This window comes from Syzygium oleosum, unplaced genomic scaffold (genome assembly GCF_021117445.2).
Source record: "Syzygium oleosum isolate NSW1041296 unplaced genomic scaffold, Sole_v2.1 Sole_v2.12, whole genome shotgun sequence".
Classification (NCBI taxonomy): Eukaryota; Viridiplantae; Streptophyta; class Magnoliopsida; order Myrtales; family Myrtaceae; genus Syzygium; species Syzygium oleosum.
In genome coordinates, this window is record NW_026607496.1 from 3,514,910 (window position 1) to 3,537,288 (window position 22,379).

A 22,379-nucleotide genomic window follows, 5' to 3' on the forward strand; every position below is an offset into this window, starting at 1 on the left:
TATGGAAAGAATATTGCATAGACCATACAATAACTTCTCTTTTATCCCGGCCACAATCATCTGTTGAGTCACTCTCTTTCATGTGGTCACTGTTCTAAATACGTCGGAATGTTGTACCTTTGTTAGAGAAGGTGGTGGTAAAGAAGGAGAAGGATTGATATTTTTTTTTGGTGAAGAGTATTTGTTCATCGTCTTATTTCAAGAATTCAATTATGTGTTCAAAAATAGATGATGCAGAGTAAAATGGAGATAAAATATGAGGGTGCCATTTGACATTTTCCGAAAATGCTTGACGAAGTACACTTAAGATGCAGGATTGTTCTTTAACGAAAATACATAGAAATGTAAACTAGGAATATGTACGAACATGCAAACGGAAGTAAGAACGAGCAATTACACTGAAAATTACATAAGCGCATAAACTCTTCCAATTCAGTTGACAACGTAGGACTAGTTAGCAATTACACTGAAAATTACATAAGCGCATAAACTCTTCCAATCAAGGGCTTTATTTCTTCGAGGATCACGATGAGCGCGACGATGAATGCATAGTCAATGTTTGGGTAGATCGTGACCATAAACTTGTCCTTTCCCAGCAACAAACTTTGAATGCTCGTCTTCTTATGCATCTGCACCATCTTGATCAATCAGACTTTATGATATGTTCATGATTTTCAAGTCAGATTTCAAGTCTATTCCTTACCTGGGCGACAATATTAGAAGATCCTCCAGCGTAGATGACACAAGACCGATCAAACCAGCTACACTTGACCTTGAAGTCGCTGACATCCTCATTCCTGTTATTTGCTAGAAAAACGTCTAACTGGGTCTTGAGTCGGATCACTGAACTCGTTTTGGCCGTGAAAACGAGGTCTCTCATGTCCGAGCTCTCCCCTCTGAATGCTTGCCATCGACTATGAGCAGTTATTATCTGCATCAATCATCTTAACCTAAGCCTCTTGATAACAAAACATCTTTTTCATGCGGATTCTGCATGTTATATAGTCTGCAAATGGATCGCTGTTGAACCTTCATTTCACTTAATCAATTCGTCGAACTTCAGTTTCTTTGGTTCATGTACTTGCCTAGTTAATAGGTCCTCACTCGTCTTTAAGGCGTAAACAGTTACCGCCTTCTTCACTGTTTCTCACACTCTCAATAACTATTCACTCACTCCAATTTCTCGTTTTCTGTACTGTGTTTTGTACATATCTGTGTCCTATTCATGCTATATTTCTGTTTGTGTGTGTGTGTGTGTGTAACGACCATGCGACGGTGTTAGGTATACAAATACAGAAAAAAGAATAACTGGGTGTCTAGCTCTAGAACCAATGCAAAGCAACTGTAGATATCTAATTCTAGAACTGATGGTTACATTTGTTCCCGAGTATTAAAGAATTCACTATGAACACCCATTACTTGTGTAGAGTTACATTAAAGAGCAAACCTTTTTCCTGAAAGTGAGGATCGGCTGCCCGGAGGCATCGCTCAAGACCTTACGGTCATGTAGGGTGAGTAAAGCTCCCTTCACTTTGAAAATGAGGTTGCCATTGTTGTCGGTGACCACGGGGTTGCCATCGCTTAGGGTCATCACCTTCCTCACAATGGCCACATCCACCGGGTTAGGGCAACAATAGGGAAGCCCCACAACGGGTTGTGGAGCAGATTGCATTGTACCTGCTGGTTCTGCCATTTGAGCTGTGTGTATGTGTGTGTGTGTGTGTGTGTGTGTGTGTGTAGGGGGGGTGGGAGGACCTACGGGTTTCCATATTAGGGCGTCTTCTATATATAATGACACCTAATGGCAGAAAGTGTCAGTCTGGAAAGCAACTTAGTTTAACGTTTTGGGATAGATATATTGGAAAAAGGTTATCTACGCAAGTCTCGGTCAATTGTTACGTTATGTCAATAAGCTAGTTGCGGAATGAACGTGGGTTACAGGTGTGGTTCTGTCTGGCTCTGTTCTGGCTCTGCCTAAGTCTTGGTCAATTGTCACAATACGAATTTCATATTGAAGCACTATGGAGTATCTTTATCGGTAATGATACACAACTACATTTTAGGGTCCGTGTGAGATTTTATGGGACTACTGTCAATTGTTCTAAAAATTTAAGTTATTAGATGAAAGCGCGGTTTATTATTTAAATATTCTAACGCTTTCCCTCATGCTTAGTCTGATTTTTTTGCCCAAAACTAAGCGTGAATATATTTAATTAGAGAGACAAATGGGGCCTTGAAAGATTTGAACTGATAGCCTTATGCTCTGATACTATGTGAAATTATGTCGAACCACTGCCAGCTGTTATAAAAGTTTAGACTTTTGAGTGAATGTGGATCTAATTACATATGTTGATGGCTCGGACTTGGGCTCCTTATTAACAATCTCCCCTGGCAAAGGCATCGAGCTTTTGACGCGGGCTCCCAACAAACGGTATCAGATAAAAGCGTGATTTATTGTCAAAATATATATTCTTACAGTCTGGGAAGCAAATTGCATCATACCACTTGATTGTACCATTGAGAGCAATCACACTACTCTCTCTCCGTGGAAACTTGTAGAAATCGACTATCTAGAGAACTAATTTAATCTAACGTTGTTGGGAATATCAAATTCACTGGGAAAAGGTTATGTTAAGCCTTGTTGTGCCTAAGTCTTGGTAAATTGTAACAAACTCAATTGTTTAAGAGCGGCATCGACTATCAACATAACTAACTTAATCTAACGTTGTTGGGAATATCAAATTCACTGGGAAAAAGGTTATGTTAAGACTTGCCGTGCCTAAGTCTTGGTCAATTGTAACAAACTCAACTGTTTAAGAGCGACAGGGAAGTTGACTTTTTTTTTTTTTGGGTCGAATCAGGGAAGTTGACTTTGCATGCTGGTTTTTTGCCACCGAGTCTTTTAGGCTATTGGTAATGCGTTGGTGCGTGCAGATGAAAGATGAAACTTGTCAGGTGAATTTAAATGCATAAACGATAGGTAGATCTTTAACTTTAATTAGAAATTGAATGGATATGTGCACTGAAAGTTCTAAAATTTATCATGAAAGTGTAATTGAGTCTTAAAACTTGCAAAAAGTGTAATTAAGTTCTAAAACTTATCAGATTTGTTCAATCGAGTCCTTTCATTAACTACGTCCAATTTAGCTAACTGAAAATGACGACGTATCTTTTTTTTTTCTCTATCCTGCATGGCGATCAGATGGCAAAAACGACGTCGTTTTTGTTTAAATATGATTTTTAATATAAATTTTATTTAAATTAAATTTTAAAAAGGGGAGAAACCAAGCAGTGAGAGCTGTAGCCCTCGCCGGGAAGGCTGCTAAGGGTGGGAGATGGCTGGCGGGAGTCATCGGGGACCCTCATCGACCGCAGGCAAAGGCTTGCATGCCAACGGCGGCCTTTGCTTGCGGTCCGTGAGGGCAGGGCAGCAGCGACGAGGGCACCGCCAAGTTTCTCCTTTAAAAAAAATAATTTAGCTTATTTTTTAAATTTAATTTAAATAAAATTTGTATAAAAATCAGGTTTGAACCAAAACGACATTATTGTAGTCTTATGTTTCATTATTTAGCCACGTCATCGCTTAGTGGGGGAGAGAAAATATTAAAATAAGCCATGTCAGCATTTTTCATTAGCTAATTTGGACGGAGTTAACGAAAGAGCTCGATTGCACCAATTTGAGAAGTTTTAAGATTTGATTGCACTTTTTGTAAATTTTAGGATTCAACTGCACTTTCGCGACAAGTTTTAGAACTTTTAGTGCACATCCCGAAATTGAATGTTATAAATAAGAATTAATAGTGTGTGGGAAAACATTGTGCGGTTTAGGATTATCGAGCAACATTTTACTATTTGTAGAATTTCCTTGAACAATTAAAGCTACGAAGTTATATAATTATCTTGTTTACTGTTTGCCAAAAAGGGCGTCCTTTAGTACAAATATTGTAATTGACCAAAAAACTAATAAAAATAAAAATATTTTTGAAAAAGTACTTTTTTGTAATTGGCAAAGTAGACAAAAATAGAACTACATAATTTTGTATATTCCGTAGCATGTGCATAGGTATCATTAGGGCAACTGGTTCTAGGGTGGGCCGGTTCCTACCTTAAAATCGAGAACTGAACCGGAAGCGCCAGTTCCCAATTTGTGAAATCGAGAATTGGCCAACATGGGAACCGGACCAACCGGTCCGGTCCAGTTCCCGAGTGGGTTCAGAAATTAGTCGTTGATGCTTTAGCCGCAAATTTGAGCGCAGGGACCTCATATAATTATCAATTTTGTCCCATCACAGCACTAATAGATAAAATCAAAGCAAAATATTCGTAATCGGCTCTCCAAACCAAGAAACATAATGGACCTTCTCACAGTGCAATTCCTCATGTAGACCACTCTAACTAGGTATTTTTGTGTCGGACCGGAGAGGGACTGAGGACTTACAGGAGAGGGAGTGATGGACAAAGGGTGGCGTCGAGCCGTGAGCGAGAGGGAGACGTCGAGCGAGAGAGACAAAGGGTGGTGTTGAGTCGCGAGCAAGAGGGGCTGAGGACAATGAGGAGGGAGGCGTGACTCGTCAGACTAAGAGTGAGCATCACCGTCGTGAGCGAGAGGCATGATTGAGAGTCTAAGAGTGAGCATCGTGAGCGAGAGAGAGGCGTGAGTGAAGAAAGGGACAATTAGGATTTTCACTTTTCAGCGAGATTGATAGTGAACCGTGAAGAATGGGCAATTAGTAATTAGTGTTTTTAGTATTGTAATAATAAGAATTAAAATTTATATATCGGTCTGGTCCGAGTGGTCTGGGTGAGTGGATCCACACCTGAAACTAGACCGATATTCACCGGTTCCAATTTTTAGGAATCCAGAATTGCCCAAAATTGACCGGTTCGGTGTGGTCTCGGTTCGGTTCTTTTGCTTACTCTTAGTGTTTATAGACTGTAGCAAGGGACTATCTAAGGTAACGCAATATCCATACTGTCCTATCCTAATCTGTAGGATTAATTTTAATCAATTGCGATTATAAATAATCAAAGGAAATATACATTATTAAGAAGAGATATATTTGTAATGTATTAAATATACTCTTTGAAACCCGGCCCGAAATAAAACTTTATTGTAGGCCTGGTGGCCCAGCCCGGACCTATAAGGCTAGAAAAACTCTGGCCTATATGGGTTTTTGGGTCACCGGTTATTTTGCTCATCCTAGTATTTAGTAATGCCTTTATCAAAGTTACAGCATCTCAAAGATGGAGGGAGAATTATTAAAAAGCTGTGGCATTTATTTTGAAGGAAAAGCGCAGAGCTTTTTTTCCCCCTAAATCACGTATTGTAAAGTGCAGGATTTTAAAGGAACATGGCACGAACTAGGTAAGTGACCAAACGTCGCCTCTTCCTTTCCTCGCAGCGAGTACTCTTCCGTCCTTTCTTGTCACGGTTACTCGTCTTTCTTGTCACGATTGATCTCATTAAGAATCACTACGAGTACGGTTATAAAAGCATGGTCGATGTTGGGATAGACAGTCACTGTGTAGATGTCCCTTCCGATTGCCATGCTTTGAATCGTCTGCTTCTTGTGCATCTGCATAGCCATATGACACCGTAACACCGCCGATAGTTAGGTTCAGTTCGATGATCAACCGTGCTTTTCTCTTCTTTGTGCTGACTAGCTGCTTCGTCAAAGATCGCCAAAGCAGTTAAGCTAATTCGCTTTGTGGTCCTGTTTGGTCCGTCGGAATCGAAGATACAGAAATGGAACGATGAACAATCTGTATCTAAAGCTGCTTATTCGTGTCTAAATGACAGATGATAATGCTTATGAGCTATCATTGAATCCGCCATCTGAGTATTCCCCGAAATTAGGGCAAAAGAATAACACACCTGGGCAATTATGTTGTTACTGTCTCCGATGTAGATCGAGCAAGACCAGTCTGTCCAGCTTCCTTTGACCCGATAGTCGCAGGCGCTTTCGGATTTGTTGCCGGCTAGGAACACGTGTAACTTGGTCTTGAGTTGGAACATTGAGGACGTTTCGAGCAGTAAACAACAGATCGTCTGGCTCTGTGCTTTCCCCTCTGAAGACTTGCCATCTCGAATGTGCAGTGATTTTCTGCATACGAAATGTTTGGCGCCTAAGTAAGAGGGTTTAATCAAGATATAAATTATAGCAAATACACTCGAAAAAAAACTTATCAAAGATACTAGTGACACTGGTAGCATGATCGAAATGCGGAAAACACGTCGAATCATAATATTGTAACTAAAGCTCAGTCTCGGCATCTGACTATCTAGAGCATCACTGTTGTCATCGTTATCATCTTATTATTGTTTAAATGCGATAGACCTCATTGAAGGATCATACCAGAGACAACATAAACCCCTTCCCCTTTGACCTCATAAGGAGAAAGAGGTAGAGCAAGAAGAAGATTGTTCATTTTGAGAATCCTTTAAGAACCACCAATCTGGAATAGCGTTAGAGGGGGAAATTCGTAACTCTTTTTTTAGACATGAGAGGGTGATGAGTAGGTTTTGTTGGTGATCAATACCATATCATGACAGAAAAAGAAATGCGTTTCAATTCTCTTATCGGTTGCTTCGTGAAGATAAGTGACAAATTCCAATTTAAGATAAGAACCTTTTGTTTGAAGGTCAGGATCGTGTTCCCCACCGCGTCTACGAGGGCGCGCTTCGTGTGGATCAAGTTGAATACGTGCTTGACCTTGAAGATCTCGTTGCCGGCGGAGTCAGAGATGGCAAAGTTCCCCTCGGTGATTGTGACGAGCTTCTTCACCATCCCGAGATCAATCGGGTAAGGGATGCTGTATTGGGGCCCGACCACCGTGGCAAGGGGCGGCAGCGGGGTTTGGAGCGGTGTTCCAGCCATGGCGAGTCGATGAGGAGGGCGGGAGAGGGAGGAGGTGGGGGTTGCAAATGAGAAGGGTTGATCATTGTGGTGCAAATGCTAGCTATGAAGATGGTCAAGGCAGGCTCGTTCGTTAATTTTACGAATAAGCACCATTGTTTTGAAACAACGAGCGGATGATTAACAACAAGACATGGACAGTTAAACGAATTTGTCTGTTTCACCTTTTTTCTTTTTTCTTGAGTCGCGTTTTTTCCACTTCTCCTTTAGTTTAAATACTCATTTTCTTTATGTTTTGACCATACATCCCTTGTGGAGCCCATCACTATACAACTCTAGAAGAGTGATTTTTTTTAATTATTCGTCCTTCTTCTTTTTTCTTGTGGTCCCACTTTCCTTTTTCTTCTTTATTTCCACCTCTCTGACGTCTCAATTCTTTACTTTTGCAAATCGTCTCTATATTTTCTCTTTGACAAGCCACTCTCTTAGGCCTGCCACTCCTTCTCTTTCTTCTTCAGTAAATCTATCCTGCATCTACAATCCCCCAAAAACTGCTTACTTTAACAATCCGCACACTCATTCGCTATCGGAGGTACGGTTCTGGCGAAAGCTTGTTTTTTTTTTCTTTCTAGTTTTCTTGTTCTCGAATCATGCTCATCCCAGTTTCTATTGACTATTTCTTGATATCTTTTCTTAAAAGTGAATTTGACTTTTGGGTCGTGGAAATTCTTGATTTTGTGATTCAATTCTGCGTTTAGAGCATAGTGTGCATCAAAACAGTGCTTGTGAATCAATTACACAGTTGCTTTGTAGTTTGTAGCATACTTACGTCTTATAAACTTTTTCTTCCTTTGGGTTCAATTTCTTATTATCATTTCCATAAGTTCTTCATCATCAGTTTTGTGACGCTATTATTGCTTCTCATTAATTGACTTGTTGGAAATAATGATACATGATATGTTTAATCTGGTTGTTTGATCTTAGGAGAATTAAGGTAATCTATTTTCTTTGATGACAATGGAGGCCAAATGCAATTTGCAAGAGTGAAGAATTAAGACGTTAAAGGCCTGAAAAAAAGAAGAAGGAAAGTGAAACCCGCAAGGAAAAAAAAAGAAACGATATCCAAATAATAAAAAAAGATTACTTTTGTAGACTTGTACTAGAAATGGTGGGCTCCATAAAGGATAATATGATCAAAACACAAAAAGTAAGAGTCTCTAAGCCAAAGGAGGAGTGGAAAAAGCGTGGTCTTTTTTTTTTATTTTCTCTTTTGGTTGAAACGTTGATTTTCTAAATTATATGGATCAATGATGCTGCCTCATCAGTTAAAACACCTGGTTTTGAGCCCTCTGTTTCCTCCTCAATGTAACTGATTTGAAAGATGCTGTGAAAAATATCGTTGCACAAGCCGATCGAATCTTTGCAATTAAATTAGGAGCGAGAAGAAATCGACAGAGAAATGAAACGAGGAATAATAATAGATGTGAAAGATTTATGTAATTTTGTACGAATGTCGAAACTTACGAGCACGAAGAGAGTCAACTGCCAATAATCTACTTATAACTTGGAAAGTTATACGATTATAATCGTTCACACATTCGAGTATTTCCCAACCTCGACATTACACCCAAACCCATAGTGTTCACACTCACATAGATTGGATGTAAATATTCTGCACAAATCAATCGGTGTCTTTGCTCTTCTTCTCATCTTCTCATTTAGGCTTGAAGTGCTTTCATTTTTTCAAATAAGAAGTCTGAAATTGATCTTGTTTTAAATAAGGGCATGAATTGGTTATGTTAGTCTCAAATAAGGGCTTAATCTCACCTTCTGGTTAATGGCATTTTCGTCCTTTACTTTTTTTGATTTTTTTTTATTTTCTTTCTTTTTTCCTTTTTCTGTTTTTTCTTTCCTTTTCGCCAGTGGCCAGTCTCAGACGATGGTCGACCACCGGCGATACCCAGAGAGGGCTGGGCGAGGCCGCCCTCGAAAGCCATTGGCAAGGGCTTGTGGCCGGTGCTGGGTAGCCCTCGCCAGATCTGGGCGAGGATTGCCTTGCTTGCTGCTAGCGAGGACTTGGCCCGGTTAGAGCTTACAGACCCTCATTGAAAATCGAATCATTCTGCTAACTTCGTCCAATTTAACTAATGGAAAATGCTGATGCGGTTTTTTCTATATTTATTTCTCTCACATGGCGTCCTACGTGGCGTTAATGTTAATTAAAGCACTAAAAAGAGTCGTTTTGATCTAAATCCTAATTTTTACACAAAATCTTAATTACATTAGGTTAAAAAATCCAAAATATTTTCAGTAAAAAATACAAACTCAAAAAAGAAAAAAAGGCAAAACTTTAAAAACAAGAAGACACATATAAAAGAAAAAGAAAAAATCCAGGCTCTCCGCCTATGACTGCTGCCCTATTGTCGATGGGCCGACGCCCCACTGACGATTGGGCGGCGACTATAGGCAAGAGGGTTGGCTCGATCCCTGGTCTTTCAAATAATGATGAAAAATATATTTACTCAATTCCTTAATCATTTCATGCCTGTTTTTTTTTAAAGATTTATTTAGACTTTTATTTGAAAAAATGAGAAATGTCAAGAGGATGGCTTACGAATCAAAGATCTCTAGACTAGAAACCCAATCCTATGGACACACTTTTCGTCCGAAGAACGAATCCAGGATAAGAACAACGCGGGGTGGTATTGCTTCTGACGGAACCCATGTTGATGAAAGCAGTCGTCGTCCATTCTTGAAGCTTTCCATTCACAGGTTGATAACAACGTTCGTTTTTATGAGCAATTTTTTTCCTGAACAGTTGTCATGGTCTAAGTGACGCTTGAAATGAACGTGCTTCGGTTGATCTCTATACAATCTTGAATTGTTGCAGATAGATTGACTGTTTTTGGTTTATGAGCAAGATTGTTTGACCCATTAAGCAGTAAATAAAGTACACAGTTCTTTGCTGGTGGTTAGCTAATAGTTGCCTTCTTGTTGTTCGACGGAATGCCTGAATGAAATAACAGGGGAGTTCCTGCCTTCATGTTGGTAGAGCAGCTACAGTTTGGGAATATCTAAAGTCCTTGTTCCGTGGCCGTTCGCTTCTGATTTCAATATGAGGAGGCTGTCCTCTCTGAAGGGTGCGAACCAATTTTTGAGGAGGAACAGGAAGCGGCCATTGTCTCCGTACAAAACCAAGTGGCACCAAACTTTCCGTGCAGAACAAGCCATGCGAACTCTAAAAGACGCAGTCAAGACCACCATAGAGCCATTGCGCCACGGCGGTAATCAACATATACTGCAAAATCCTGCTGAACCCAATCTTGTTACCACTCTGGTAGACTCCTTTATTGCTTACAACTGTGAACCAACCCCAAATGCTTACCACTTCGTCATCCAGAGTCTATGCGAAACCTTGCAGTTCCACCTGATTCCACCAGTCCTCGATCACATTCGAAGCGTCGAGAAATTTGAAACTCCCGAGTACATTTTGAGCGATCTTATAGAGTTTTATGGTGATTGTAACAAAATTGAAGATGCTGTTGGTTTGTTTCTCGATATACCCAAGTTCAGGTGTGTCCCTTCTGTCTGCTCACTGAATGCTCTACTGTCAGTACTTTGTTGTAGCAGAGATCACTTGAAGATGGTGCCTCAGATTTTGCTGAAGAGTCAGCAGATGAATATCAGGATAGATGAATCGACTTTTAGAATATTGATTGGTGCACTTTGTCAGTTGAGGAAGGTGAATTATGCTATCGACATATTGAATAGAATGATGAGTGATGGATTCACAGTTGATGGGAGAATCTGCTCGCTGATACTATCGTCATTCTGTGGACAGAGGAACTTTTCTAGTGTTGAGGTTTTGGGCCTTTTGGAAGAATTGAGGAAAATGGGTTTTTCCCCTGGGCTAGTAGATTATGCAAATGTGATGAAGTATTTGGTGAAGAATAGAAGAGGTAATGATGCTTTGGATGTCTTGAATCAGATGAAGGTTGGTGGGATTAAACCTGATACTGTTTGCTACACAATGGTTTTAAGTGGGGTCATTGCTGAGGAGGATTATGAGAAGGCAGAGGAGTTATTTGATGAAATGCTTGTTCTGGGTTTGGTCCCTGATGTGTATACCTACAACGTGTATATAGATGGTTTGTGTAAGCAGAATAAACTTGAAGCAGCTGTTGAAATGGTAGCTTGTATGAAAGAACTTGGCTGCAGGCCTAATGATGCTACTTACATCATGATAGTTGAGAGATCTTGTAAAGTTGGGGAGCTGAATAGGGCAAGGCAGCTTGTGAGAGAAATAGGAGTGAAGAGTTTCGGGCTAATGTTGCAAATATATATGCTTCTGCTCGAGGGATTCAGTGGCAATGGTAAAATTACTGAAGCTTGTGATTTAGTGGATGAATTGTTGGTTAAGAGTTCACAATTTGAATGTATAACAGTTGATGAGATATTATGTAGTTTGTGCAAGAGAAGGTTGTTCTCAAAAGTGCCAGATTTACTCGAGGTGATTGTCAGGAAGGGTATTATTCCTGGAGCTATGACTTGGGAAGCACTTATTGATGACTGCGGATCTGAAATCAATTCGCTGGAGAGTAGTCTACTTGAGTTGGTAAATTCTACACGAGATAAATGAAGTGCACTTGCTTTTGCTGAATGGCGACCTTGTTGGAAACCTGGTACGTAGAAAATTTGGAATCCATGAAGAAGCCAAGCTGTAGATGATATGGCACCCTTTAGATGAACGCCTATTTGGCGGACAACGTGGCAGTGTGAAACTCTCTTTCCACCTACTGAGGAGGTAATTGACTTCCGCTGATCTGCTATTTTAATTGATGGTTAAAATGTGTTTGCTCGTGGAAATTGCATCGATACCTTTCGCATTTTTCACTTGCATGTGTCTTTCCTTATTAAGATTCATATCTGCTTCTGCATGGCATGATGTAGTATTTGGATTGAATTGATGAAGTGCACCCTTCACTGCTTTTGGGTTGGTATTTGGAGCTTAACAACCAATCATTGAAAAGTTTGACAAATAGTTTTATGGTTTCTTTATAAGATCACCTATATTATGAACTAAAAACATGTTATGCATTGACATGCCTGAAATTTTCTAGTTTGAAAAGATTGTGAAATTTCTCATAATCTTATCGGTTTGAATTTGATGCCGAAGTGCGAAAGAAATTAGGCTAAACAGAAGAATCGAAACGATAACGAGGAATAAACTGTTCTCTTAATCGATTAACAATCAAAATATCCAAAGTTTGCTCAAACGAAACCCTAAAACAAGCTTATATATCCCCAAACCTAACCCTATTAGGATTAATAAACATCAAAACGCAAAAATACGAAACTGCCCTTTACTAAATTAACACATAAAAAATACTAAAATAATAGAAAAACCCATCTAAACGACCTCGAATCTCGAAAATCCATCGTTAGTCACAGCCAATGGCTGTGAGTATTGATCAGCACGCCATTTCGCTTCAGCTGACCAAATTTGAGCTCAATCCGAGATCGTTGACTTCGAGCCCGTCGGTTCGTCTAGTCGCATAACTGGTCCGCCGGTCCCCTAGGTGCATCATCCTCCCCTGCTAGAGAAAGATTCGTCCTCGAATCTGCTTCGTCCTCGAATCTGCTTCGTCTTCATTGTCGTCAATCTCTTCAGGATCTTCTTCCTCTTCAGTGTAGTAAGGTGATAAATCTGCTACATTAAAAGTTCCGGATACATTATACTTACCCGGCAAATCGATCTTGTAAGCATTGTCACTAATTCGCTCCAAAGCTCTGAAGGGTCCATCAGCTCTAGGTTGAAGCTTGCCAAACCTACCTACTGGAAATCGTTCTTTCCTAAGGTGAATCCAAACTAGATCACCTTCCTTGAAGACGACTCTTTTCCTACGTATATCCACGTGCTGCTTATACTTCATGTTCTGCCTGTTGATCTGATTATGGACCTGGGAATGCAGCTCTTTGATATGCTTTGCATGTTCTTCAGCTTCCGAACTAAATTGCTTGAGAACTGGTATCGGTGTGAGATCCAATAGAGTAATTGGATTACGCCCATAAACCACCTCAAAAGGAGGCTTGCCTGTAGTTCGGTTCTCAGATCTGTTATATGTAAATTCTGTCTGAGGCAATGCCAAGTCCCACTGTCGCGGATTATCTCCAATCAAATTCCGCAGCAAATTCCCTAAGCTTCGATTGACAACTTCTATCTGACCATCAGTCTGAGGATGATGAGAGGAACTAAACTTCAAACTTGTGCCCATGCACCTCCAAAGAGTGCGCCAGAAGTGACTCACAAACTTCACATCATGATGTGAGGTTATGGATTTACGAATTCCATGCAGCTTAACAATCTCCTGCAGAAACAATCGAGCAACTTGTGAAGCATCATAGGACTTGTTACACAGGACAAAGTGGGCCATCTTCGAGAACCTATCGACAACCACCATTATTGAATCCTTACTCCGCTGCGTTCTTGGCAAACCCTAGACAAAGTCAAGACTGACATCCTCCCACGGTGCAACTAGAACAAGTAGAGGTATATACAGTCCAGCATTAGTACTCTTGGTCTTTACCACATGACATACCCTGCACTTCTCTATAAAACGCGTCACGTCACGCTCCATCCGAGGCCAATAAAAATGTTCACTCAACAAGGCCTTCATCTTATCCACGCCAAAGTGCCTAGCTAAACCGCCTGCATGTCCTTTAATAATAATAGATTCCCTCAAAGAACATTGAGGAACGCACAATCTGTTACCTTTAAATAGGTAACCCTCGATCTGAAATTGCTGAAAAGGCTCCGTTTTGCTCTTCCTCCAGATATCTCCAAAATGAGGATCATCAACATATAAATCTTTAAAAATATCAAAGCCTAGAACTTTTACCTGTATTGTAGACAGCAAAGAGTGTTTTCTGCTCAATGCATCTGCCACACTATTTAGCACTCCCGCTTTATGATTGATGGAAAAACTGAAAACTTGATGGAACTCCACCCACTTCGCATGCCTTGCATTCAATTTGTGCTGCCCATTGATGTATTTCAAGGCTTCATGATCAGAAAATAAGATAAACTCTTTCGAAATAAGATAGTGCCTCCAATGCTCCAAACTCCTCACAATAGCATAAAATTCTTTATCATAAGTTGAATACTTCCTTTTCGCCTCATTCAACTTCTCACTAAAGAATGCTACAGGTTTACATTTTTGACTCAAGACACCCCCAATACGAACACCTAAAGCATCACAATGCACCTCAAAAATCTCATTAAAGTCAGGAAGCACGAGAACAGGTGCTTCAGTCACCTTCTTTAATAATCGAAAGGCAGCTTCTGCCTCCTTAGTCCACACAAATTTACTTCCTTTCAGACAATCCGTCAGAGGTGCAATTATAGTACTGAAATCCCGAACAAATCTCCGATAAAAAGACGCAAACCCGTGAAAGCTACGTACCTCATGAATATTTTTCGGAATCTCCCAATTTGTAATAGCCTCAACTTTAGCTAGGTCCATCTGAATGCCCTCCTTGGTTACTATATATCCCAAAAAAGTCACACGATCAGTCAGGAAGTGACACTTCTTGGTATTAGCATATAATTTTTGCTCCCTCAATGTCTCGAATACCCTTCTTAAATGCTGCAAGTGTTCATCAGTCGATGCACTATAAACCAAAATATCATCGAAATATACGACGATAAACTGGCCTATAAAAGGACGAAACACCTAATTCATTGGTCTCATAAAGGTGCTCGGCGCGTTAGATAACCCAAAAGGCATCACCATCGACTCATACGGACCATCTCGAGTTTTAAAAGCGGTCTTCCACTCATCTCCAGGACACACCCTAATCTGATGATATCCACTCCTCAAGTTTATCTTTGAAAAGATAGTCGCTCCATACAGCTGATCAATTAAATCATCAAATCTCGGGATAGGAAAGCGATACCTGATCGTGATCTTGTTGACAGCTCTACTATCCACGCACATTCTCCACGACCCGTCTTTCTTAGGAACCAACAAAGCTGGCACTGCACAAGGGCTCATGCTCTCTCGAATTGCACCCTTTTCTAATAGTTCCTGCACTTGCCTCTGCATCTCCTCATGCTCCTTAGGATTCATTCTGTAAGCTGCCTTATTAGGAATAGCAGCTCCTGGAACGAGATCTATACAATACTCTCTGGTACAACATCAGCAAACTCCTCAAGTATAGGCAGAACTTGAGTTGAAATTTCTGGACTATCAAGATTCTGCTCCATGACTACAACAGCAAAAATCTCTGGGGCATTCACCGCCTCCTCTTGGAACTCTGATTTGGAAAGCAGATTACTTTTCCCTTCTTTTCTCAAATCTGAAGGACCCAGAGTAATGGTCCGACTATCCTTCTTGAAGGTATATGTATTTTTGAATCCGTCATTTTGTGTTTTTCTGTCAAACTGCCAACGTCTTCCTAACAGAATATGACAAGTATCCATTGGAACTACGTCACCCCACACTTCATCAGTATATTTCTTCCCAATCGAGAACTGCACTAAACACCTCTTGCTCACTTTTACCTCATTCCCCTTCCTAAGCCATGATAGCTTATATGGTTGAGGATGTTCAACAGTTTTCAACCCTAACTTTTCTACCATAGTGGTAGATATCACATTCTCGCAACTTCCCCCGTCAATTATCATACTACACACCTTTCCCCCACTAGTGCACTTAGTATGAAAGATATTATGCCTGAGCCACGATTCATCATCTACCTTAGTAATATTTAAAACCCGACGCACAACTAAAAACTCACTAGAATCGGCATAGACAATGTCCTCCTGATCTGGATCCACATCTTCTTGCTCTCCATCAGATTCATCATAAGTTGGGTCTTCATCGAAAGTTGAATTATCTACAAGTGTCACAAACTGTCGGTTCGGACAATCAGCAGCAAAATATCCGAGTCCTTGACACTTGAAACATCACTTGCCTGCAGCTCCTCCCCTACTAGATCTAGCACTACCCTGCTCTCCTTTTGTTGCAGATTTTGAACCAGCGCCCTTAACTGCCGCTGGGGCTAAAGAACTCCCTGCCTTCTCTCGGGACTCTTTATCTGACCACTTGGAACTGCTGCCTAACCACTTAGAACCGCTGCTAGACCACTTGGACTTACTGCTCTTTCTTTTAAACTGCCCCTCCACCTTTAGGGCTAATCTGCACACATCCTCATATGTCCAATACTGCTGTAATTGGACAACATCAGAGATCTCATATCGCAGCCCTGCCAGATATCGAGCAATCGTCTGCTCGTCTTCCTCCGCCACATCACAACGCATTCGCAAGTGATCAAATTTCTCTGTAAATTCCTCAACTGTTTTATCACCTTGCTTGACGTTATGATACTCGATAAACGCCTCTTACCTATAATGGGTAGGCAAAAAAAATTTTTGCAACAAGTTTTTCATCTTCTCCTAGCGATCCACCTTCGGCTTCCCCTCTCTAGCGCGTTGCTTTTTCACGTGTTCCCACCAAATCGAAGCATGTTTTCGCAGCCTAATAGCTACTAAATTCACTTTTTGCCCCTCAGTTAGGTCTTTAAGATCAAAAATCCGTTTTACCGTATGTAACCAATCAATAAACTCATCAGGATGAGCCTTACCATTAAACTCGGGAATCTCGATCTTCATCCCGAAATTTTGAGAAGAGCACTAATTTCCAGGTCGTACTCCTCGATTCCGCCCCTGGTTCAGAACCCCGAAAGGGTTTACGTCCTCCTATTCATCATCGGATGGATCCTCAGATTCTATTTCTTCTTCGGATTGAGCGTCAAGCCCTGCCTCCGCAAGACGTCGCTCCAAATCCTGGATTTGCCTTCTCTGTTCTTGAATTTCTATATCTCGCAGGTCTCTCAGACGCGGCTATTCATCTGCATCAGGAACGACTCCACGCCCCCGGCCTCCACGAGTACGCTGTCTTCGACCACCTCGATTCTGTTCAGCCATTGATTTAGGTAACCTATGCTCTGATACCAATTGATACCGAAGCGCGAAAGAAATTAGGCTAAACAGAAGAATCGAAACGATAACGAGGAACAAACTGTTCTCTCAATCGATTAACAATCAAAATATCCAAAGTCTGCTCAAACGAAACCCTAAAACAAGCTTATATATCCCCAAATCTAACCCTATTAGGATTAATAAACATCAAAACGCAAAAATACGAAACTGCCATTTACTAAATTAACCTATAAAAAATACTAAAATAATAGAAAAACCCATCTAAACGATCCCGAATCGCGAAAATCCATCGTTAATCACAGCCAACGGCTGTGAGTATTGATCAGCACGCCGTTTCGCTTCAACCGGCTAAATTTGAGCTCAATTTGAGATCGTTGACTTCGAGCCCGTCAGTTCGTCTAGTCGCATAACGGGTCCGCCGGTCCCCTAGGTGCATCGTTGAATTAGTCTGAGGCGAATTACTTGGCCAAACTTGCATCGAAATGATTATCTCCTGCTATATTCCAAGTTCATTCAGGAATTATCAGGGCCATTAACTATCAGAGTCCTAAGGTTGATCCACTTGCTTTAAGACCTAGGCTCTCGGTTCAAGCTTCATTGTCCACTTCTAGTGTTGCTCAGTCCACGAATAATCATAGTCAAATAATCCGTAAATTTGACATTTGCTGGCTTATATATCAAGTTATTGACTCTGCAGATTTGAATTGTTATTCCTTTCAATTCATGGATGAACTAAGATATTCTCAGAGGTTTCACACATCTATGCAAGAGTTTCTAAATGCAGTTAAGCCATCTAATACAGTATATAGTGGAAAAAAAGCAACCACCACTCACTTCCTGAACTCCGAATATCATGAATGCATTAAGCCTACATGTCAGATTTATTTTAGCATCATTTTCTAGTGATTAGACTAGCAATTCTGTTACCTGCATTGACTTATCGTCCTTTCCTTTCTTAAACCTCGGTTTGCCATCTTTTTACATCATCATTTCTTCCACCCAGCAAGTAGTACCTATAGCAACCTCCTATCTATAGAAGTATTTTTCCTTGAGGATTTAGAATCTTCGGTTGCTTCTGCGTTGTACTCTTTTATTCGGCTTTGGACATCTTGGTCTAACTTCACATAGTCTTGTGTTGTTTTCCTGTGTATATTGCTTTTCTTTCTTTCTTTCTTTCCTTGTACATTTCTGATGTTCTTGAATTTTTATTTCGACAAAATCCTTTATTTCCTATCCAAAAATATTAAAGTACTTATTCCAATTGTTCTGTAATTGTACTTTCTGGGTCTTCATTTTGCAGAATATGTATGTGGTTGCAGGAAACGGTAACAAGTTGTCATCGATCCTCGTTAGTAATGAAATTTATAAGATGAGTGATCAGACTACTTCTGAACGGTCTCTACACTCTTCATAAAGTCACTCCTCAGGTCACAGCGGTGATGAATACAAGGTTCAGAATGTCAGGAAGGAAAATTTACACCAGATATGTTCTCTATATGCCCGGAGTACTCTGCAATGTGGTTTATCTACAATATCAAGGTGATGATTTAATCTTCATAAGTTATCTGAGGATCAAATCAAGGATATCTACTGCATTTTGCGCTTTTACTATTGAAAGGGCCTTTCTAATTCATACTTGAAAGTTGAAAGATCATTCACCTGAACTCTGTCATTCCATTGGGGTTTTGCTGGGTGCTTTCTTGGATCGATCTTTCTAAATGTTGGGCACATAATTAAATAAGTTATGCTAGTTATGAAACATTGTGGCTTGTATCAATAAGTTTATTCTTGATGACTCTGAGTCTGACTACGACGGTCAGGCATAACAGTGTATCATGTCTTGGAATGTGAATGCAATGTTAGAGATATCGTTGACGTTTGTATTAATGTAGGTGGTAAGTGGATGTAATCAGGTTGTTGGAGCATACATTTAATTAGATTTTAGAGGTTATTTTCCACGTCTTACATGCAGGTCCCTTCTTGTACTCTTGTAGACGAAGTCAGTGCGATATACATATATTGTACACTTGAGACTGCTAATTTGTCATCACCTGACACCTTCCTTGTTCTCAAAGCTTCCTAAACTTGTTATCGTTTGACCGATTTAGTCATACGTATTTCACTCGATATTGTTCGTGATATGTACGTATGCGGATGTTTTTTATCTTAATACTTCCTCCAACGTGAAGCTAATGGGAGGACGAAAGCGTGAAGGACACGAATGCTGACATGCGCCGTGTGGGTAAAGGAACCATTGGAATTCGATGGCATCAAGCGATCTATTCCAGTGTGTCGTCTCCTGCAAGGCTATTGCCTAGGGCGACAACTGCCTAAAGCATGCGAAGGCAGTACGAATGAGTGAATTGAAATTGAATATGCAAAGGGAAGAGTGCAGAATTGAACTTGAATCTCTTAGGCAAAATGTCAATGTCCTTATACATCGGATCTGTTGCCGCATATCACTGACATATTATTAAGAATCACGAGTGAAGGATCGATTTAACGCCCTTCTCAAGTTTTCTATATTTGTGCAAGTGAGATGGTAGTTTTCTTGATATACAAACGTTGGTCGGTTGGTACCAATTCTGCAAGAAGACCCCATTAGTTTTTATATGAATTCTCTAGCTGTAAAGAAAAGTCAATCGGTCCCCCTTCTATCATCCACCGTGATGACTTCACATATGTAGCCACCGACATTCTCAAAACAATCATACATTATTGGCATCTCAATGAGATGTTCGCACTTACGCTTTTTCTATGTGACAATCCCGATTTCTCAAAAGCGGGATATCCGAACTTTCGGCTCAACTAATCCTTCCGGGTGTTACAAAACGGTCTCGTCTATGTATACCAAGAAAGATTGTTCAATAGAATGCCAGAGAGATAGCCTAAATAGAAATGATAATGCTCTCTCTTAAGCACTCCACTTTGAAAAGCATCCATTTTGATATTCAATCTTTGGATCCACTTTGATAAGAAACTTGGACGATCTTGGTTACAACCTATCTAGAGTGCCCACTATAAGGCATCTGATACGTAGCAAGCACAGTGTGGTTGTTTCTTGATTTTAATCTATTCCAATGTTCATGGGGTACGTTGCCAACCATGTTTAGAGGCAAATTATAATAATGGATGCCCCTAAAGGAAGAAACAAAGTTAGGTCAGCCTAGACATTGGAGGGGCTTTCAATTTCTAAATTTTGGGATGATAATGACTCTAATTTTCCCCATTAATTCCTCAAGGGCATTAGCATTTATTGAAGTAAAGAACAAAGTCTTAAAGAAAGGAAAGAAATGAATCGTGTATTTCAAGTATACATGCTTGGCAACATTTGTTCCAGTACCTAAGACGGGATTTACACGGGAAGTGTAGATCGTGGTATATAGCCATATGAACAAAGTAGCCGGAGACAGAAACATTGTAAAGGAATTCGTGCTCTGATATCACGATAAGAAACCATTTCTTGGCGAAGCAAGCCCATAACAAACAACACATGTATCAGCAACTTCTTGAAGCTTGAACACGCATGTTATGGCCGCTTCAAGCGCTGAATTGCCCTGCCCCCCACATCTTTTCGCTGTATATGGCACGAAAGTGCTGCATATACTACTCTTTATTTGCCACGGTCCAATCTATCCAAAACCATGGATTCATACTAAAATAAAATAAAATAAACTAAGACTCATATAAATTAAAAATAAGACCTGAGAAGAAAAGGTGTACTAAGTGGACACTACAGGAAAAATCTCATGCAATCATTCTTTTGGTCCAGTGCAGAATGTAATAAGTGTTTTGCTCAGTTAAATATTCCGTGAGCAAGGAGAGCATTACAAGTGCTGAAAATGGCTACTTTCTGGTTCTATATATGAGAAAGGATGTATAAAATACACCAATCCATTGAAGAATGGAGTACAAGAGACAGAAAGGGCAGCAACATTTTGAGATTTCCTACTGATAAATCCTAATTCCAAACCCCCCCAAGAAAAAAAGAATTGAAGACCTTCTCCAGTCTAAGAACCTTCGCTGCTTTTGATAGCTTAATCCTTTGAACATCTCATAGTTAATCAACAATTCGTTCAATATAATACCTACTTGAAGAAACATACATAATACACAAGTTGATCATTTACTTGCACTATTGCATAGTATGCTTTTGTCAAACATGAAATCTACAGTAGATTGATGGCTACAAATTAGTCTAAGACTTCATTTTTTATGCTTCATTTTTTATCCATAGATGCCATATGCCCAGCTTTCACACATCAGAATGAATTAGATATCCATCTCTCTAATCAAGTCAAAAGCGGGTCATTCATACCTTGCTATACTGATTGTGTAGATGAATATCCCAATTCCTCGTACATACATTATACGTATACATCTCTTTGTGTATATGTGATGCGAAGGAGGGGGGGGCGGAGGGGGGAAGAGAGAGAGAGAGGAAGGATACACAACTCACCAGGCATGCCGGAGGTAATGCTAAGAGAAGCTTTCATGGATGAATTTAGAGGTGGCCTGGTCACGATGGGGAAGAAGGGCACATGAAGAACCCACCCATGGTTCACTACACATGGAGCCGCCAAAGATATAAACAGCCTTCAGGGTTCATGACTCATGGTTCACCCAATTTCTTGGTTCTCTCCATATACGTACGGTATGAGTCGGTAATGCACGTGCCCTGCTTCTCCATCGTGCTCTTCGCACACCTTCTCATGTCCGAGAGAGAGAGAGAGAAAGAGAGAGAGAGAGAGCTTCTCTGTCGTGCTCTTTGCACATCTTCTCAAGTCGCAGAGAGAGAGAGAGAGAGAGAGAGAGAGAGAGAGAGAGAGAGAGAGTTACAAATGAGTGAATAACCATGTTAGTACTTGCTTTGGCCTCACTAATATATAACAAAGAGGAGGATGGAGCAGCTATTATGTGAGATTTAGTCTAATAAACTATAATATTAACATACAATAAAACAATTATATTCGATTGGGTTTAAGTTAAAAAACAATGCAAACCCTCATTTAGTTGAAAATAAGAATTGATTCCATCTCGTAATATTCATGAAATGAAATCATTCATTGTATATTTTTTTTCTTTTTTGTACAAGCATACAAGTTCAGGAATGAATCCATCAAACCTTCTGTTGGATCGTGGGACCGTTGATGTTTGTCGCAGAATTAGAGCGGACCACACGCATCCCCATTCCCATTGATTTCCCCCATTATGTACACTCTGTCGTTCCAAAAAAGGGCTCCGGAAATCATTCCAAGAACCTTCGTCTTTTTCATTATTTTTTATTTTTATTAATTCGACGGTGAAGTAGAAGGAAAACTTGGACTAGAAGTCCCTAAAGTTTCATTTTGCTTTGTTAAATTTTCGCCGATGATATCCTGGAAAGGTTTTTCACTCTCTAAATTTTCATGTTTTTTGCGATTAAAATTACCCGACCCTCATTGATATTATTGCAGTTCCATTTTGGAGTTGCCCATCCGCGTTTACACAATTCGGCTTTGATTTGGCTTGGTCACGTC

General features: G+C 40.2%; 2 protein-coding genes and 1 long non-coding RNA gene across 6 annotated transcripts; 1 reads left to right on the top strand and 2 right to left on the bottom strand.

Moving 5' to 3' along the window:
• Positions 1-473: 473 nt before the first annotated feature.
• On the bottom strand, positions 474-1,693 carry LOC115685135 (protein LURP-one-related 15-like). The gene is made up of 3 exons (XM_030610151.1): positions 1,448-1,693; positions 704-931; positions 474-629 (listed from the first exon to the last, which is right to left on the bottom strand). Exons 1-3 carry the CDS (start codon positions 1,691-1,693, stop codon positions 474-476), a joined length of 630 nt encoding a protein of 209 aa, XP_030466011.1.
• Positions 1,694-9,488: 7,795 nt separating this feature from the next.
• On the top strand, positions 9,489-19,368 carry LOC115685114 (pentatricopeptide repeat-containing protein At2g38420, mitochondrial). 4 transcript variants are annotated; one of them, XM_056316458.1, is made up of 3 exons: positions 9,489-11,661; positions 18,180-18,399; positions 19,050-19,368. In XM_056316458.1, exon 1 carries the CDS (start codon positions 9,973-9,975, stop codon positions 11,494-11,496), a length of 1,524 nt encoding a protein of 507 aa, XP_056172433.1. In that variant the 5' UTR covers positions 9,489-9,972; the 3' UTR covers positions 11,497-11,661; positions 18,180-18,399; positions 19,050-19,368. The 4 variants fall into 4 exon arrangements, with proteins under 4 accessions (XP_056172433.1, XP_030465989.1, XP_030465992.1 ...); XM_056316459.1 differs by lacking the exon at positions 19,050-19,368 and having other exon boundaries at positions 9,499-9,629; positions 9,748-11,661; positions 18,180-18,747; XM_030610129.2 differs by lacking the exon at positions 19,050-19,368 and having other exon boundaries at positions 18,161-18,747.
• Positions 19,369-20,136: 768 nt separating this feature from the next.
• Positions 20,137-21,856, bottom strand: LOC130139461 (uncharacterized). Its single transcript, XR_008817634.1, has 2 exons — positions 21,320-21,856; positions 20,137-20,948 (listed from the first exon to the last, which is right to left on the bottom strand). It is a non-coding gene; the product is annotated as an uncharacterized LOC130139461 (long non-coding RNA).
• Positions 21,857-22,379: the final 523 nt, after the last annotated feature.